This window comes from Alligator sinensis, unplaced genomic scaffold (assembly GCF_000455745.1).
Source record: "Alligator sinensis unplaced genomic scaffold, ASM45574v1 scaffold247_1, whole genome shotgun sequence".
NCBI lineage: Eukaryota > Metazoa > Chordata > Crocodylia > Alligatoridae > Alligator > Alligator sinensis.
Window position 1 is genome coordinate 2,171,072 of NW_005842002.1, and position 20,757 is coordinate 2,191,828.

The 20,757-nt window shown below is 46.8% G+C and overlaps 1 protein-coding gene across 1 annotated transcript in view; it reads right to left on the reverse strand.

The window, feature by feature from the left end:
- Positions 1–20,757, reverse strand: part of GABRA2 (gamma-aminobutyric acid type A receptor alpha2 subunit) — a 125,077-nt gene that overhangs the window by 67,548 nt on the left and 36,772 nt on the right. Inside the window, exon 3 of the mRNA XM_006021739.3 lies at positions 6,065–6,132. Coding sequence (XP_006021801.1) covers positions 6,065–6,132 — 68 coding nt within the window. The remainder of the gene's footprint in view (positions 1–6,064; positions 6,133–20,757) is intronic.

The following is a 20,757-nucleotide window of genomic DNA, read 5'->3' on the forward strand; positions in this document are numbered from 1 at the left end:
TCTTCCCTGCCTATGCAGGGGGTCGGACTCGTTGATCTATTGAGGTCCCTTCCGACGCTAACATCTATGAATCTATGACTGGCTCTATGGAAAGAGGAGAGCAGTAGATGTGATATACCTTGACTTTAGCAAGAGTTTTGATACTGCCTCTCACATTTTTGCAAGCAACCTAAGGAAGTATGAGTCTGATGAACGAACTGTAAGGTGGAAAGAAAACTGGCTGGATGGTTGGAATTCATAGTTTCATAGATGGCAGGGTCGGAAGAGACCTGAGCAGATCATCAAGTCTGACCCCCTGCCATGGCAGGAAAAAGTACTGGGGTCAAACGACCCCAGCAAGGTGTTCGTCTAACCTCCTCTTAAAGATCCCCAGGGTAGGAGCCAGCACCACTCCACGTGGAAGCTGGTTCCAGATCCTAGCCATCCTGACTGTGAAGAAGCGCCTCCTGATGTCTAGTCTGAATCTACCCTCTGCCAGCTTGTGACCATTATTTCTAGTCACTCCTGGTAGTGCTTAGGCGAACAGGGACTACCCCAATGCCTGTTAGTCCCCTCTGACTAGTTTGTAAATGGCCACTAGATCCTCCCTCAGCCTTCTCTTATGGAGGCTGAACAGGTTCCAGTCCCTTAGCCTCTCCTCGTAGGGTCTGCCCTGTTGCCCCCTGATCATGCGAGTGGTCCTCCTCTGGACCTGCTCCAAGTTGTCCACATCCCTCCTGAAGTGCGGCACCCAGAACTGGACACAGTACTCCAACTGCAGCCTGACCAGTGCCACATAGAGCGGGAGGATCACCTCCTTGGACCTGCTTGAGATGCATCTGTGGATGCATGACAAAGTGCGGCCTTCCTGACCGCATCCCCACACTGTTGGCCCATGTTCATTTTGGCATCAGTAATGACTCCAAGATCCTTTTCTGCCTCTGCACTGACGAGGAGTTCCCCAACCTGGAGGTATGCTGCTGGTTCTTCCTCCCCAGGTGCAGCACCTTGCACTTGCCAGTGTTGTAAACCATCCTGTTCTCATCCGCCCACCCCTGTAAGCTGCCTAGGTCCGATTGCAGCCTATTCCTCCCTTGTAGCATGCCCACATCCCCCAACATCTTGGTGTTGTCAGCAAATTTGAACAGGGTGCTTTTTACCCCCTCGTCCAAATCAATGATGAAGATGTTGAACAGCGCGGGTCTGAGGACCGAACCCTGGGGGACCCCACTGCCCACATCCCTCCAGGTCAAAAATGACCCATCCACCACCACTCTCTGCATGTGGCCCTCTAGCCAGTTAGCAACCCATTTGACTGCATAGGTGTCGACACCACAGTCCCCTAGTTTTTTTAATGAGAATAGGGTGAGAGACAGTGTTGAAGGCCTTCCTAAAGTCCAGAAAGACTACGTCCACTGCTACCTCTGCATCTAAGGATTTTGTGACCTGATCATAGAAGGCCACCAGGTTGGTCTGACAGGACCTGTCTCTAATGAACCCATGTTGGTTGCCCCTGAGCATAACCTCCCCTGCTGGCCCCATGTGGACATGCACCAGGATAATTATCTCAAAAAGCTTACCCAGGATCAAAGTAAGACTAACTGGCCTACAGTTTCCTGGGCCCTCCTTTCTCCATTTTATGAAAATTGGGACCACATTGGCCCTTTTCCAGTCCTCTGGCACCACACCAGAGCACCACGAGTGCTCATAAAGCCGTGCCAGGGGTCCCTCAATGACCTCTGCTAATTCCCCCAGCACTCTCGGGTGGAGATCATCAGGACCAGCTGATTTAAATACATCCAGCCCCTCCAGAAGTTCCCTGATTAGATCCTCACTGACCCTAGGCCTGGGTGTGCCTCCCCTGGGACCTGAGGGGGTTCCAGGGGGTGGGCTGGTCCAGTCCCTGCTCAGGAAAATGGAGGCAAAGAAATTGTTAAATAGGTTAGCTTTGTCATCTGGTGTGACAACCAGATTTCCTAGCGTGTCTTGCAGAGGCCCCATGTTACCCAGTATCTTTTTTTTGTCCCCTATGTATTTAAAAAAGGACTTCTTGTTGTCCTTGATCCAGGTAGCTAGTCACCGTTCTATCTCTGCCTTGGCCTTCCTAATCGACCCCCTGCAACCCCGAGCAACCAAGGTATAGTCTAATAATATTCTATGATTTACAGATGGGCCAACTGGAAGCAGCCCTTCTTATGAGCCTGGGATGAAGTTCAGTCTCACACCAGTAGAACATGGTAAGACTCCTTACATTCCCTGCAACTCCCTATCTATGGTGGCAGAACACTCCATCCAATCATTATCAGTAAGTCCTGAAGATCTATTTCCAAGTTGAAACCTCACAAAAATAGTCTCAGTTCCATTCTAACCTCTTCTGTAATTCCAAAATGTTCCTTTTTCTTGAATTATGCATAATATGGAGCATTTAATATCTAAATATATCTAATTATTTGTTTTCAAGTAAAACAGATTATTTCTCACATCAAAAATTTGAATTGTAAGGTTTTTAATTATTTCAGTGTTAAAGTTTGCAATGATGACAATATTTCTTCAGAAATGGTCCCAAAATTACACAGGTCAGTGAAATCAAACCATTTCCCCTAAACCTTGCATTATGTATTTCTCAGATTCTATTTCTCAGGAGTTCTGGCATCTTGCCCAGACTTATCATCCTTTTATCTGCTAGAGCTGTCAGTTAAGGTCCCTCTAGATGTGCATGTAAAAGCGCAATGCAATCTGATGCTCAATCCATACAATGGTGTTTCCTGCCATGCCACATATGCCTGGAAGGAGGAATGGTAATGGGATTACAAATCAGATCCCCTCACATCTAACTGCTGGTGCAGGGGGAGCCCAGGATCATGCTCCTGGCAAGAAGCCAGCTCAGCTGATGCAGGCTCCCAGCTGCAAGGAGTCTAGCCACAGCTGTAGGAAGTCTAGCCACAGCTCATGTGGGCTCCAGGCCGCAGGAGTGTTTGCAAGGGCTGCAAATGGTCCTGAGGCTGAGAGTCAACAGCAGATGCAGGCTTCCACCTGGAGCACCCCTGTGGATGGAAGCCCATGTTGGCTGTATACTACCAGATGCAGGAATGCTTGGAGTGCCCCCCCAAGCCCATATCAACTGGGGACTCCCAGTCCCAGGTATGCCTGGGATGCTCCCACAACTGGGAGCCTTGTCAACTGATAGAATTCCCAATTATGGGGGCACGTGCTCCTGCAGCTGGGAGCTTGTGTCAGCTGCAACCTCCCAGGTTTGGGGGTGCACATAGGTCTATGGCTTCAAGCCTCAAACAGCAGACAAGGCTCCCAGCCACAGGGACCCCTTGCCACATGTTCAATTAATGGCATGACATGAAGAAGTCACAAAGTTATTACACGTATTTTGTGGAATAACTTTGTGGCTTATACCTCCTTTTATCACACCATTAATTGACTGAATGTATGGCCAGGTGACAAATTAAGACACGATTAACTGGTTAGTCACATCTTAAAGTGTAATGTGTAGATGGGGCCTTACATGTAGCACTCCCTGATCAGCCCACAAAAATTCATGGCAAGCAAGAGTCCAGAAAAGGAAGCTAGTTGGGACTTTTACAGGACTTAAAGATTGCTCTTTGTGGCCCTGGACAGGTGTTCACTTCTAGTGGTAAGAATGTCTGTGCAATTCCTACCACTAGAAAAATAGCCCAAGAGTTGGAGGATACATACATTTCAATCCCCTGGCTGGAGAGCTACGCAGACAAGCTCTCCAGCCAGAGGCACTAGAGAGCTACTCTTTAGGCCACCTTAGTCCTTAGGGGTGTCCACTGATTGACAATCTGCCCTCTTGCTGCCTGGGAAGGGGGCAGGCTGTCAATAGGCAGTTGGAAGCTGCTGAAGAACAGGAGCTGCCACAAACACTCTGCAGAGGGTTCCAGCCCCAGGAGAATGCACCCTCCATCCACCCTCTCAGTTCCCAACATGGGATTATAGCGACCCTGGGGGGGCCAGGGGCATGTTCCCACAGCAGGAAGGCTCCTGGAACTGGAACCCATGGGGAGGTATCTCTGGGTCAAACAGGAGGACTGCAGGGGGCAGAGTACTGTTCTCCTATGAAGGCAACACTGCCAGAGCCCTGGGAGTTGATTCAGTTTCCTCCTGTCCTCTGATATCCTTTGGGTTGAACCAGAGGATTGCAGAGGGTAGGAGGCCATTCTCTTGCAGTGGCAATGCTACTGGCAATGCTCCTGGAAGCGTTGCTACTGTGGGGGAAATGCCCCCCTCACCTCTGCGCTCCTCTGGGTAAACCTGGAGGAAAGTGATAGACTAGGAGCCATTCTCCCTGATGTCAACTTTTCTGGGGCTCTGGAAAGGTTCCCGCTACAGGAGAATGCCCCCTGCAAATCAGCTGATTGGGAGGGAGGAGGGTGAACTTTCCAAGTCAGGCTTACCTCTGGATGGGCTATCAGGGAGCCAGTGCTCTTCTTCCCTCCCTCTCCCATGGCCTATGATTTTAGGTTCCCTACGTGAAATATAGAAGGACGACAATAGTGCCTATGATTTTAGGATCCATGAAAGGTGAGGAAGAAGGACAAGGGATGGGATTTTCAGCACCCCTTTACCTGTTCATCAGCATTTATCCAAGCAAGGGCTCTCCTTCAAAACAGAGACTACTCCTTCCCTACTCTCTAGGTTGAGGGAAGCCAGGAAAAGCTCTACCACATGCCCTTGTGCTGCCAGAGTGGAGATCCCAAGTCTTTTATACAGTTAGTCCTTGCTTCCTGCAAATTCCACAAAGTTTAGTGACAGACTTGCAGCTCATCCCATATGGGAAAGCCCTCTTTGTTCATCTCATGTAATGATTTAAGTCAGGTACCCAAGCATTACCCACTGTTATTTCTAGAAGCTGTGTTCTAGGTCAATGGTGTTGTTTCTTTTAAACACCTTCGGATCAGTTGTTCCTGCCATGATTACTCCCAACAGCCTGAAGGAAGCTAGTAAACTAAAAACATGTGCATATGTTATTTGCAGGGTTGAGCTCATTGAATATTCCCTCCTGGAAATTTAAATGAACTAATCTTTTCAGTTATTTTTCCACAGTTAGTCATTCTGAGATGTAGGGATAAGAAAGGTTAAACGATTAATCATTTAACAGATAACTGCAGTGATAACTGGTTGTCTTACCCCAGTTATCTTTTACCTCCAAGCAGGTGCAGTCTGGTAAGAAAGAAGGGAGGGAAGTCAGATGATGATCCCGCAGGAATCAGAAGGCAGCAGGACAGGCAAGGAGAGGGAGGGAGGGAAGTGGGGTGGGGGTTGGACTAGTACCCATAGCCTAAGGGGAAAACAGCCAGCAGCCTAATCACTCATCAATTAAGCAATTAGCTGCTCTTTCACAGGTGCTCCTTCCCTCCCAGGGCAGGGCTTCACATGGGCTATATTGTGTGGATGGGCTTGCTTCCTCCCTGCTTCTCCCAGTCAAAGACCCAGGAGTAGCTCCCAGCAGCAGCTGTTGTGTTATCAGTTAAACATCTAACCAATATAATTTGAGGTTAAATATTTTTAAATATTGACATCCCTTGTGATGGTGTGGTACTTGAACACCTCCCATCCTTACACACCTAGCTAAAGAAGTTGCTCCCAAACTCCATGCATCATCTGGAACTACTGAATGGCCAAGGCCACACCCATTACACCTGTATCCTCAGCATTCTGCCCCAAACTCCCTGACATCTCCATTACCATTCAGAGACAGGAGATATAAGATCCTCTTTTTAAAGAGTGGCTATGAACAAAGACTTTGACCAAAATATTTATAAAACTTTGGGAAATCTTCCAGGTAGGCTTTCCTTGTCTTGGTTTTCCAGACCATTTCAAATCCACATGTGCTGAGAGAACAATCACTAAACATAACAGTCCTTTAAGCTTTTACATTCTTTGAGATTCTACTTTCACTTGCATCTATTTTATAATGTTAAGATTCTGTTGATTTCATTGGAGATACCCATATCATGCTCTTCTGTAAGTGAGAGCAGTATATCTATATCATGTCTCCTCAGATTTTCTATATTAGGCAAACAAAAGATTAGTTTGTACAGAGACTCACCATGTCTGTGTCTGAAACAGGTCCAAAACTGGTCACATAGATGTTAGTGAAGACTTCCGTTATACTATCTAATGTAAGAAAATAAAAAACAAACATTATTAGCATCCTTTTTTTATCCTATACACAAAATTATGGGAAACATTATGAACTAGATTCTACTCTCAGTTACACAGTGGTAAATATGGACTAACTCCCCTGATTTCAAAGAACTACTTTGCCATCATATGGATATATGGATGTTACCAAATGAGAATTTGGCCCTGTGTGCTTCATTTTTGTTACAGAACTGTGAAACAGCAAATGCAAACATCTTTCTCATCTTTATAGCCAGCAAAATAATTGCACTGCCTGGTATTTAATAAGGTACTATAATCCTAAACACAAAATGCCTTTATTGGAGAGCTATTCTTCCTATTGTTGCAGACCACTGCTGTTAAGGCTTTCTAATTCAAGGCTATTTTTTTCAGACTGAATAGCTTGTTCAAAGCCAAAGACAAGAAAGAGCTTACAACACAATTACTAACAGCACTAAAAATAACTACTCAATGGTGTCCTACATTTTAATTGGATACATTTTTAAATGGTGAATATTTGAACTTAATATTCCCTTCACTTTATATGCTATGCTATGGAATTATTGTTGTGGAACTGTAAATACAGCCTGGGAAAAATTTGGCTCCTAAACACTACAGTCAGACAACCATGAAATCAGAATATTAAATATTGTAGGGATAAATAATTACCAAGTTTCCTAGCTTCAGTTTTCAATTAAGTTCAAAACAGAATGAGGTATGCTAATGGTGATGGGGTACAACTGTAGATATTTCTTAAGTGGTAGCCAACTATCACATAAGTACCAAGGCAACAAGAGTGTTGCCTGACAGCAATCTTTTAGCTGAAAAAGAAAAAAAAAGAATACTTAAATATACTAGAATCTGAGGACAGGTTGAACAAACTTGGTGCATTTTGTTTGAAGAAAAGGAGATAAGGGACACATGATAGAAACTTTTAAAATGTGAAAAGCTGCCATTAAGCAGAGAGAGAAAATGTTCACTTTGCCGCAGAGGGCAAGGCATGAAGCAGTAGGTTTAAACTGCAGCAAAGCAGATTTAGATTAAATCTTGAGGGGGAAAAAGCTTCTTAGTTACATGAACCATAGGACAGTGAAACAAGCTGCTCATGAAAGTTGTAGAACCTCCTTTAAAATCTCTACTGAAGAAGTGGCTGGATAAGCATCCACCTGGTATAATTTATGAACAGTGAAATCCTGTATCTACCCAGGGGGCTGAATTAGAAGAATCTCTTGAGGTCTTCCCAATAATCCTGCTGTTAACAAGGAAAAACAACCTGCCCTTTGCTAGACACAGTGCTGCTCTGGGTTACAGGAGTAATCACAGGCTGTGTACACGTGTTCAAATAATCCAAGAGAATTCTCCTAGTTTTGTTCTCCTGGTAGAAAAACTTACCTGGAGATGTCTGAACAGATATTTGAATACTAAACACCTGAAGAGCAGAGAGCTTGCAGTGCTGATGCTGAGTAGCCAGCAGAACTCAGCATGCTCTGCAGACTCCTTCAGTCTGCCCAGAGACAGATGGCTGCCGTGTATAGGGCAGTCCTGGTTGGCTAACCCGGACTGGTCAGAATCAGCCTTTGTCTCCTTGAAGCACAATATAGAGATGGTGAGGCAGGTATGTTCTGCTCCATGCTCAGGGGGAGCAGAGTCCAGTGAGTGAAACACTGTCTCCCCACAGGGGGAGGGGTGCAAAGCATCCTAGCATGCTGGAGTACTATGCTGTGGCTTCTCTCAGAAGAGAAGTATATAAACATTTGCTTTCCCAGGAGAAACTGCTTATTCCTAAGTTATTTAACTCTGATTATTCCTAGGTTATTTTTCTCTTGGAGCAACTATTTTTGTACACCATCATTTCTCGCATGAGGAACTGAATATCTGTATGTGGCCATAGTGTCTGTTTGATCTTGATTTTCATATTTGATTGTAACACCCAAAATATGCATTGAGAGTATCTTCATTCCGAGTTAAAGTTGTTCTAAAAGCTATCTTTTACCAAAGATGCTGCATAGTCAGATTTCATGTTTTATTAAATCAGAGTTGTCAAACTGGCAGGTCATGAGGTACTCAGCCACCACCCATCCTATTGCTTCTGCTGCTATGGTTGCTGGGGTCTACAGGCTCCCCATCTCTGCTCCAGCTTCTGTTCCTGCATCTGCCTTTGAGGGTAAGATGATGTGGTGGGAGGGGGGCCATGGACAGGTCTGTCCTGTCCACACTGCCCCTACAGTGGAGGGAGGAGATTGGGCTTCCCACAATGTGCATGCATCTGGGAAAGGAACCAGACTGTGTATTGTGGCAGAAGTGGGGGCTGCCTGTGCAATGCAAGAGAGCCATAGAGGACCACCCCTGTACTGTGCTGCCCACACTGTGCACAGCCCACAGGAGATGTGCCCCCCCCCCCCACCACCACACAGAAATCAGACAGCCCTAATGAGCCCATAAATGAACCCAAAAATATACATTTTACGTGATAAGTCTAGAGTGGAGGAGGGCAGCATAAATGAATTCCTTACATAATCAAAGATTTTTTCTTACATACTGTAATAAACATGTTCATATGTATGTGTGCCATTGCCCTCTACTGGATGAAAACTGGATGAAAATCTGTGTTTTATATAAGCTTTACATGTAAAGCTAAGAGGAATACTGTAGTCATTACACAATGAACTCTGTTTATGTGTTTAGTTTTGGGACTGCAAAAGGCAATGCTCTTGCCCAGACTTAGCAGTTACAAGAATTCAACCTAAACAATGCTCATTAACTATAAAAGCAGCCTACGCTAAGCTATTTACAACCTCATTAAGGCCCCTTATTTTATTTTATTTTATGGAGAGCCTTCTGCCTGTAATAACAGCCTTGAAGCTAACAACTCCTAGTCAGGTTCAGCAATCATGCATTTAAACAGAATCCAACCATTTTTTAAAAGTAGACAGTCAGGCTGCAGAGAGTCTATGCACTTAAGCAGTTTATGCACTTAACCAGTAAGGCAGATAACTGAAGTCTGTAGGCCACAGGTAAAAGATTGAGACCAGTGTAGCATCATCCAATTAAGCAAACTGCAAACCTATCCCATATGCCCAGAAGTAGAGTACATTATACACTGTAAACTGCTGTGAACCAAGAGCAGCATATAATTGCAAGAGATATACAAAGGGAACACAAGGAGAAATTGTGCTGGTGCAATCTCTTCTGGGACTTTGTCTCCTGGCAGGTGAATACCCCTGTGTTATCATTTATGATGAAACTTGTACACCTCTTTCACAGTCAACAACCAACTACACATTTGTTTTTATAGTTTGGATTCCATGCATTCTTTCCTAGTCACCAGACTACCTATAATGTATTTTCTTATTTTTAATACAATAAATAAAATATGCTTTTTAACTATACGTTATCCATTTGAAGTACTTTCTGTATTCTGGCATATAAAAGATCCTTCCTTAACATATCCTAAGTATTGCTACATTATTCGCATTATGGTAATGCCTAGGAATTCTCTACAAATAAATAACAAAAAGGCACTCCCTACCCAAAAAAGTTTACAATCAAAAATATAGAACAAGGACACCCAAAGCTTCTGGGACTGCCTTGTTCTCAACATGCCAGTAAGACTAAGTAGGTTTGGATAAAGCATCCTGGGAACCACAAGTATAATTCAGAAGTGCAGAGACTGCATATTGCCCATAAGAAACTTTCCAGAAAGGATTATACTATCCAAATGGTCACCTGGCACAGGCCACAGTGAAATGGAAAAGTGACAAGACAGAATACTCTTCAGGGGGCAAAAGAGTACTGCAGATATTAATTGTAAAATTTGTCCTGCACTCCACCAGTAACTTGCAATCCTAATTATAATTCTACTAATGGTAAAGCATCACTGACAATTTGGTGTTCCAAAAAACCAGGAGCAAGATCCAAACTCAACTGCAGTGGTGTAACTTGGGGTAATGCCACTGAAGACAACACAGGCACTCTGAAGCTACTGGTCAGGGCTGGATGCCAAAACAGACATACATGTGCAGCAGCCCGTGTGCGCCCTCAGCTTCCCCGCAACTGCACCACACCAGAGTGGCCTGTCTCCAGCAGACAAGGATTCAACACATAGGTAAATGAGGTGAGTGAGGGGGAGGGGCAAAGTGTGAGGCCAACTGTTGGAGATCGGGAAGGGTTTTCGCACCCTCCAGGCCCCATGTAGCACCACCAGGAGGGATATGCATGATCAGACCACGCAAACAGGCACACTCTTCTGGGGTGCGCCGGAGATTGTTCAGGGTTCACGCAGGGGGGCACACAGAGGGGCCTGAACTCTAGGCATCGGTGGCCCCGGATGGAGACTTCGGGAGAGTGGAAGAGGAGGAGTCTTCAACCATGGTAAGTACATGGTGCACAGCTAGGGACCCTCCCCCAGTGATGCCTCCCACCCGGGGCACCTCTGAAGCCGCTACCCAGATGGAGCCCTGAGGCCTGGGAGTTGGAGGGGGTGGGGAACAGGAGTCCCCTCACCTGTTCCATGTGTGCCCAGCTTGAGGCCCTGGAGAGGCAAGTGAGGGAACTCCAGTCAGAGGTTAGCAGGCAGCGGTGGATCAGGGCTGCTGATCATGAGATTGATGGGTACTTTCATTCTCTGCAGGATCACACACCTAGTGGGAAGACAACACAGCGGGGGACCTAATGCAAATGTATGTAAGACGGTCACCTCCAGAGCCAAACATCACACGGCTGGGACAACTTCTCCAGTACAGCTGGGGAACAGGTATGAGGCCATGGTATCACTGGAGAAGAGTGCAGCAGAGGAAGCCACGTCCACAACCACCACTATGCAGACTGAGGGACAACCGGACAGCCAGAGGAAGAAACGCCGAGTCACTGTGGTGGGCAACTCCCTCCTGAGAGGAACAGAGGGAGTCATCTGCTGCCCAGATCACATGGTACAGGAGGTATGCTGCCTGCCCAGAGCCCAGATTCACAACTTCACTGCAAGGATTCCTGACCTAATCCAGCCCTCCAGCTACCATCCCATGGTCCTCACCCCATTTATATGGCTATAAATGATGCAGCCAGGAGTAGTCTGGGCCAAATCATGAGTGACTACAAGGCTCTGGGGGCCAGGCTTAGGAGATCAGGGGGTGCAGGTGGTCTTCTCATTGAACCTCCCAGTCAGCGGTCATGGCCAGCACCATGATAGCTGCATTAGAGAAGTCAACTTACAACTCCAGAGTTAGTGCCATCATGTGGGTTTTGGCTTCCTCGACCACGATCAAGAAGGGGCAGGCTGGGACATAATGGTCTTCATCTCCCTTTGAAAGGTAAGAGTCTGTTCTCTTACAGGTTGGCTGATCTCCTATGCAGGGCTTTGAACTAGGTTCGTCAGGGGACAGGGATGCAGAAGACAGAGAGAACCTAGGAACAACAAACCATGACCAATGCGCTGGAACAGTCCACGTAAGTACTAAGGGGACTGACAGGCATCAGGATAGGTGGGTACAAAGAGCATCTACTGGGGGGCTTAAGTGTCTCTATACTAATACTAGGAGCATGGGGAACAAGCAGGAGGAACTCACACCCCTGCTTGCAAACAAAGACTTTGACCTAGTTGGATTAACTGAACCCTGGTGGGGCCCTACCCATGATTGGGCAGTAGGCATTGAGGGCTACAGGCTGTACAGGTGAGATAGAGTGGGGAAAAAGGGAGTGGGGCATTGCTCTCTATGTAAAGGAGCAATACACGTCTTCCATAATCAAGATGGGATCAGAAGAGGGGCAAAGTGAGGTACGGTGGGTCAGAATATAAGGGGGTCAGGGGGAAAGGGACTTGGTAATGGGGGTCTATTATAGACCACCGCACCAGGTTGAGCTAGACATGGAATTCTCAAGGCAACTCTCAGAGACAGTACGTTCAAGGGCTTGGTTGTCACGGGTGACCTAAACTACCCTGACATCTGCTGGGAGGAGCAATCAGCTAGATCTGATTATTTATGTAGGCTCTTAACCTCCATACAGGACCTTTACCTAATGCAGGAAGTATATAGTCCCACTAGGGGAAATGCCTTAGAGGACTTGGTGTTTGCTATAGGGGATGATGGAAGATGCAGGGCAACCTAGGGGATAGTGACCACCAATTGTTGGAATTCATTATCTGGAAAAAGGTGGGAAAGATAACCAGTAGGGCAGAAGTGCTAGACTTCAGAAAGACTAACTTCAACGAGCTCAGGAGATTACTAAGAGAGGCACTGAAGGACAAGAGTATTGTTGGCATTGTTGAGATGGCAGTCCAGGAAGGGTGGTGATTCCTCAAGAGATTGATCCATTGGGCACAGAAGGGAAGAATCTCATTGCACATGAAGTAGGGAAGAAAGGCCAAGAAACCCTCTTGGCTGAACAGGGAAATCCAGGAAAGCCTAAGAGTGAAAAAAGAGGCATACAGACTGTTGAAGAAGGGAGTAGCCACCAAGAAGGGGTATACCTACTTGGCTTGCACTTGCAGGGAGTCAGTTAGAAAGGCAAAAGCAGCAATGGAACTCAGGCAGGCATCAAAAATTAAAGACAGCAAAAAGTCCTTCTTCAGGTATATAGGGAGCTCAAAAAAAAAGGCATATGGCAACATAGGACCCCTACAGGACAGACTAGGGCAATTGGTGACAGATAGGAGTGACAAAGCTGAGCTCTTCAATGAGTTTTTCACATCTGTATTCCTGAACACAGATAAAAGACATATCTTCCCATTGGACTATAGGCAGGTACAAGAGGGATGCCAGTCCACCAACAGTTAGTGTCAACCTAGTCAAGAGATACTTGGAGGAAGTGAATGTGTTTAAGTCAGCAGGCCCAGTCAATCTTCATCCAAGGGTGCTGAGAGAATTAGCCAGTGTCATAGGAGAACCACTGGCAAGAAGGTTTGAGCACTTGTGGTGCTCAGGACAGGTCCCAGATAGCTGGAAAAGGGCCAATGTGGTCCCCATTTTCAAGAAAGAAAGGAAGGAGGATCCAGGTAACTATAGGCCATTAGTCTCGCCTCTATCCTTGGGAAAACCTTTGAAAAAATTATTAAGGAACACATCTGTGGGAGTCCAGCAGGAAAAATAATACTGAAGGGCAACAAGCATGGATTCATAGCAGGGAAATGCTGCCTGATTAACCTTGTTTCTTTTTACGACCAGGTCACAAAATGCTTAGATGCAGGAGTCAAGGTAGATGTCATCAACTTGGATTTTAAAAAGGCCTTTGATATGGTGTCTCATCTCATTGTTATAAACAAACTAAGCGGCTGTGACATAGATGATTACACAGTCAGGTGGGTAGCAACTGGCTTATGGGACACCCTCAGAGAATGGTGGTAGATGGGTCTGTATCAACCTAGAAAGATGTGGGCAGTGGGGGTCCCTCAAGTTTCAGTACTTGGACCAGTGCTTTTCAATATCTTCATCAGTGACTCGGATGAGGGCATGGAGAGCACTCTGTCCAAATTTGAGGATGACACCAAATTATGGGGCAAAGTAAACACGCGGGTGGGTAGGGAACGGATTCATGTGGATTTGGACAGGTTGGAAAAGTGGGCAGAACAGAACAGGATGCAGTTTAACAAAGATAAGTGCAAAGTGCTGCACCTAGGGAGAAAGAATCACCAACATGCATACAAATTGGGGGATGACATTCTAAGTAGAACGGTTACAGAAAGTGATCTCAGAGTCATAGTAGACTCTAAGATGAACATGAGTCGTCAGTGTGACAAAGTGATAAGTCAAGCTAACCACACTTGACCATGCATTAATAGGTGCATCATGAATAGGTCTAAGGAGGTGATACTTCCCCTTTATGCGACATTGGTAAAGCTGCAGCTGGAGTACTGCATCCAGTTTTGGGCACCGCACTTCAAGAAGGATGTGGATAACCTTGAGAGGATTTAGAAGAGGGCTTCTCAGATGGTTATGGGCCTGCAGCTAAGGCCCTACAAGGAGAGATTGAGGCACCTGGATCTTTTCAGCCTCCATAAGAGAAGGCTGAGAGGTGATCTTGTGGCAATCTACAAATTCACTGGGGGGGACAGACAGCAAGGAATAGGAGATACTCGGTTTACAAGGGCACTCCACTGGGGTGACTAGAAACAATGGCCACAAACTGACAGAGAGCAGAATTAGATTGGACATCAAGAAGAACTTCTTCACAGTAAGGGTTACCAGAATCTGGAATGGGCTTCCAAGGGTGGTGGTGTTCTTCCCTACTCTGGAGGTCTTTAAGAGGAGACTGGACAAGCACCTGGCTGGGGTCATTTGACCCCAGCGCTCTTTCCTGCCCAGGGCAGGGGATCAGACTCGATGATCTACTGAGGCCCCTTCCGACCCTAAAAATCTATGAAATCTCTATTATACCTAGGATTTCACTTTGGTCTGGAAAAGTATGGTTACATCTTATGTATTATACTAAGACATAAAACAAACATATATTTTATGTCTTAGAATAATAATGTGTCTATTATATACTACTTACTAAATAACAAAATGTATAATAGTAATAACACAAACAGGAATTTCTTTATTGGCTTTCAATACAGTGAGTTACCAAATACAGAAATCAAAACTAGTCTAAGGACTAAATCTCAAACACAGAAAAAGGATTCCAAATTTCAACAATAGAAAAATATTAGCAGGGTGACACTGGTGCCCCAACTGAAAAACTGGGGACAACAGAGAACTGGGGCGGAGGGGGACAAAAAATCTAAAGCTCCAAAAATCTAAAGCCAGCTAGGTACCCTGCTACCAAATACAGGCACCTACTGATCCAGATTAGGGACTGGCATCCACGTTTCTGCTCCTTTCCACTGTACAACAGGCAACATTAGATTGTGACAGAGAATTAGGGCAGAACCTTCCAGCGGGCTGCCCACTGGCTGCATGTGGCCTCATGACTGGGTTAATTGTAGCCCCACAGGCTCCTGCCCAGTCACTGTTCCCCCATCTCTCCAGCTGTAAGAGCATCCAGTCTCCAGACTCCACCCCAACCCTACCAGCTTTCACTGCTTGTGTCTACCCCTGAGGGGGCTGAATAGGGGCAGGGCAGGGCAGTGCAGCCAGGCTAGGGGACCTAAGGATGACTCTGGGGCTGCGTGAACACACGGTGTAGCAGTGAGGAAGGACAGATGAGCAGTGCAAAGGGGGGGTGGGACACACAGTGCAGCAGTGGTACAAGTGCATGGTGCAGTGGTGGTGTGAGAAATGGGTTATCCATGAGGTATGCAGCCCAGGCAGCCTGTGTCCAGGGCCATCCCTAGCGGGTACGAATAGGGGTGACTGCCCTGGGCCCCACGCTTTGGGGGACCTCAAGTTTTGGGGTGCTCTGCAGAGCTGGGCGGAGAGGCAGCTCTGTTCCCAGCTGCTTGTTCCTCCCCCCCCTCCCCTGCTGCCAATGGCGGTGGTGGCAGCTTCTTCAGGTCTGAGGCCCATGGGATGAGAGCAGGGGAAGGGCCCCACATGGGCTGATTTGCCCTGGGCCCACACCCTGCTTGGGTTGCCTCTGCCTGTGGCTTACCATGGTATAGTCTGAAGGCGTGTGGCCCTGGCTGGGGTGGCCCATAGGGCATTCAGTCCCCAACTGCTTAGAAGCTGGACAGATGTATAAGTGGGATGTATAAGTGGGAAGTTTCAGGAACGAGAATTAATGTGAACAAGAATAAACAAATGTGTCAGAAAGAATGAGAAAGAGGTGCAAGGCTGAAGTTATGGAAGGAATGAAGGAAAGCAAAGATAAAAGAAAACAGTGTAGGAAAAGAAAAAAAGCCTACAAGACCATAGAATCAAAGGTGTGTGGACTAGAGTAGATGCCACTGCACCCACACATGGCACATTTTTGCTCCCACACAGGACTGGCAGTGCCTTCCCAGCCACCTGACTGGTGCCCCATGCCACTTCACCTCCCTGCAAGACCTTTGGCCAACCAGCCAGGCCCAGGCTATGGAATCCTGGAGTGTCCCTGGCAAACCCCGTAGGACATATGGTCACCCTAGATAAGCCTTTTAGGCCACCTGACTATGCCTGGTCTCATGCTACTGAGCTGCCCTCTCCTTGAGGCCTAATATCTTGCTAGTTAGTTGTTCAGCAGAAGAGATAGCTCATTTGAAAGTACCCACTGACATTATTGCCCCTGCGAACCAATGATGACCTGAATCAAAAAGCTGACTGGAAAAATTTGGACAAACATTCTTTGTCAGCATATGCTGATTTTTCTAAACCAAAATGGTCTATAGAAAATATTCATTTTTCAGCAAAGATCCTCTGACGCTCTCTTCCCAAGGAGCTTTCAAAACCTTCTTGCCTCCTTTTGAAAATTCACATTCTTGGCTCCTTAGCAGCTCACTTGGAGGTCCAATGAAGAGCCCAGATGCCAGAGTCAGCATCTCAAGACCAACCACATATAAAAACTGCCTCTGAATCACAAACTACAGAATTTTCCATTTCATGGAGAATTCTGAAGCAGGCTTCGTCCAAACAGTTAAACTGAGTATATAGCACTGAACTTTTCAGCTATGAAAGTCATCTGAAGTCTTCCCAAGACATACAACAATGACAACAACAAAAAGAGAGAGACCAATGGTAGGTTCTTTCATATAAAAAAAAAATGGGTGGCTATATGTATGTGTAGAAAGGTAATGGTCTGTGAATAACCTGTGACCTTTAGGAAGAAATCAATAACGGATTCAAACCTCAGCGGCTGGTTTGCATGCATGAGTTTATATTTCAAGGCCATCTTCGTAAGTCCTAGTATATCAGCTTTTATTAAAACATAAGAAGTGTTATGAAGAATCTTTTTATGTCCCTTGAACTAAGCCTTGGAGTCCACAGCTTTGGAGGCTGAAGCAATACCAAGCCAAAATACGCATATCTTTCTTAATAGCACGGGGCTTCTAAAATATGCACACACAAATCTAATGAACAGTATGCAACCTCTTGGAAGTCTTAGTTTGAATGCAGAATAAATAGGACCCTGGAGAATATTGCAAGGCTGTAAATTGATTGAAGGACTGTTACAGCCTGCACAAAATGTGAAAATGAAGTACAGGTTATTAATTATGTCAGTACAAAATGAAAATGAGGTCAAGTTTAGAGTGTGGTGGGAGCTTTAACTCAGGATTTCTGAGCTTTTGTGGAAATACTGTCAAAACTTTGATGTTGTTTTAATTATTTTTTTATAAAAACATTAAACTAAAATTCACATCGTCTGACATTGTACTATGGTCTCCACAGACGTGCTTGACAATTTTGCCCAAAGGCATTGAAATTGTCATTCATAATATGATCCAGGAGAAGTACAGGTGAAATAGCCAGAACCTTAATCCATCAAGCACTGTTCTGATTCAACCTGCTCTCCTTTTCTGACAAGCTTGCAAGCCTGGTTGCTGCCAGCTAAAGACACAAAAGGACTAAGTTGGGGAGGGAGGGGGGACATAATCGGGAGCTCAGGAACAGAAGCAGCAAAGAGACTGAAAATATTTCAGTGTAGTTACTGGTACATTCTTGAGCAGGTTTTGTATTGATACTGTTAAGGGTAACTTTATTTGTCCAAAGACTCTAGCTCCTTCATCTATTACCCACTGAGTGCATCTACATGAGACACCTTACTGTGTAGTAACATAGTTTACTGTGCAGCAAGTGTGAGAGTCTACACTGCAAATGAAGTAGCAAATTTAATTATGATTAGTTGCTGGTAGCAGTGCTCACGTGGATACCTGACCAGGAGCAAATCTGTTCCTGGTCAGCCAACCACCAGGAGGTGGGAGATTGCTCCCTGCCCCCAGGATCTGCCTGCTACTGGGGTGAACTTCACCACTGGATCCTATCCCCCCCTGCCCCAGCTGCAGGGAGCTCCAAGCCTCCCACTCCAAGATTGCAATTGGGGAACGGGGGCTGGGAGATCCTTATCTTCCAGCACCAGCTCTGCAACAGCGGGGCCAGCACTGGAATATCCTTATCTCCCAGCCCAAGTCATGGAGCTGGCACTGGAAGGTCCCTGCTGGCAGGAGCTGCGGAGCCTGTTCCCTACTCCGTTCTGTGATTGCAGAGTGGAGGATGGGAACTGTCCCAGTTAGGTGAAGGTCCCAGCCCTGTGCCCCAATCCGCTAGTGGGGCAACTAGCTACTGGCTGCCCCACCAGGGGATCAGGGCAGGGGGCTGGAACCTGCCCTTCCCCTGCAGCTCCTTCCAAGTTTCCTGCCCTGATCAGGGAACTGGGGCCAGCAGTTCCCTGCTGCCAGGGAATGGGGACATTGATCCCACCCCAGCAGCAGGCAGTTCCCTGGGGGCAGGGTGCAATGTCCCAGCCCCAGCCAGGAGACAGCTGTATAGATATAGTATTTTTTAAATGAGATCCATATCTTAACTTCTCTTTCTATCTTCTTTTTACTTTACTTCAACCCATTTCACCACTCCCTTCTATCCCCACTAACAGGTATTTAAGCACTTTTGCCGGTTTCAAACAGAAAGCCAAAATACAAAACTGATCAACTAATAATCTTGCCTGTTAGATTCTGATCTCACTCGTACCACAATAAATCAGGAGAATTTGTATTACCAAAGTGTCAAGAGATCCAACTGAGACTGGGTCCCCCTTTTACCAGACATTTTATTAACGCATAGACAGGTCCTGCCCCAAAGAACTGATAGTCTAAGATAGCCACTTTTATAGAAAGGGAACAAAAAAAAGAGTCTCCTGCAAACACTCTTCAGCAAACACTTCCTTACAAAAGTAATAAACAATAAGTTCTTATGCGGCAATATGATTCTGTAGAAGGTACCATAAATAACAATATACTTAGGTAGCCTTTCAAAGAGAAGTCTGTTACGCAATACTGTGCTGAAGAAAAAATAAATAAGGGAGAGTAACTATCCTGGAAAAGGGAATGTACAACTATGTGATTAAGAAAGCCCAACTTACTAGATGGTAAGGCAGGAAATACTATGCCTACTGAGAGTTTGTATTTATGAGCCAAACCATCAGATGGAAGCAAATCAATGGAGAGATCCTTATCTACATCTATGGAGCACCTCACCATATATTTACACTTAACAGCTCATCCTTGCAAAATAATTTGATAGATAATAATTCTAAAAAACACTCTTCTATTGGATAGAATTGTTCCTAGAAAGCAAAATCAGAACTGCATTTCTAAAAACCTCATCTTCCTCCATAATCATGTGCTTATCACTCAGATTAGATTTTATCACCCAACCACAAGTTCCCTGTCAAAGGAACCTGAACCCACTATCACCTGACAGAAATCATACCCCAAAACCTAGTTGAACAACAGAAAGCAATGGGACAGAGCTTTGATGGGCTAATGAGATGAGTTGGGGATGTGGGGTGGGAATTCTGCCACCGATGAGCACACAGAAGTAGTACATCAGTGGTTCACAACCTTTTTTGGACTCAAGGCACCCCTCAAAACTGCCAGTTTTTAGCTTTCACTTGTGTTTTGATTACAGAAAAATAGTATAGTGACTTTACTGTTGGAGCTAGACTGTTCTCAGTGGTGGCAGATAACAGAACAAGGAATAAGCATCTCAAGTTGCAGCAAGGGAAGTTAAAATTAGATCAGGGCAAGCAATTATTTCAGATAGAGGGCTGCTTACCCAGTTTTGGCAAGCTATTGAGGGCCGCATGGGTAGCCCTGCCCCTTGACAGGAGCCCATCCCCTGGTCACCATCTTGGGACCAATGTCCCAATGTCTTGGGACCAATGTCCCAGGGCCAACACCAGTGGGGCCCAAAGTGGGACACAGGCTGGCAGGGGACTGTGGAGCCAGGTGGGGCTGCACCAGCAGGGAGCAGGGGGAGCTGGCCTGGCTCCATAGAGCCCCTGCCAGCTGGGACCCCATGCTCCTGCAACCCTGCTCTGGGCCCTGCTGGCACTGGCCCCGGGACACCAGTGCGGGCCCCGTGCTCCCACTGGCGCCCACACCTGCTCACTCCCAGTGCCCCCCAGCCCCACGGTACAGGCAGGGGGCAGTGTGCAGCGTGCAGCCCCTCCCCTGCCCCATGGCTGGCGCTCCCTGCTGCAGCTGCTCACAGCCCATGTGGGGCTGTCCAGAGCAGGCACAGGCAGCCCCACATGGGCTGTGAGCGACTGAAGTGCAGGGTGCCGGCCACGGGGGGGGCGGAGGGGCACTTCCTATGGCCAACAACAAGCTTGTAACCCACCCCCACTGCCAGCCTGGGCCCTGTGCGGCCCCGGATTCGCCTGTCGGGGCTGCGCATGGTGGCAGCAGCTGTGGCCCCTCTGCTTGCCACGCTGGGCAGTGTTTGCTGCTGCTGCTGCCCACCCGAAGCTCGCATGCTGGGCAGCACAGAGGCGATGGTGGCAAACACTGCCCGGTGCGGCAAGTGGCGGGGGCGCAGCTGCTGCCACCATACGAAGCCCTGACAGGTGAGCCCAGAGCTGTGAGGGGCCCAGGCTGGTAACGGGGATGGGTTATAAGCTGGTGCTGAGTGTGGGGGAGGGGAACCAGCCCCTCACCTGCCCCGTGGCTGGCACTGCACACTGCAGCCATTTGCAGCGTGTGTGGGGCTGCCTGTGCCTACTCTGGACAGCCCAGCAGGGGCTGCCAGTGGCTGCAGCAGGGAGCACTGGCCATGG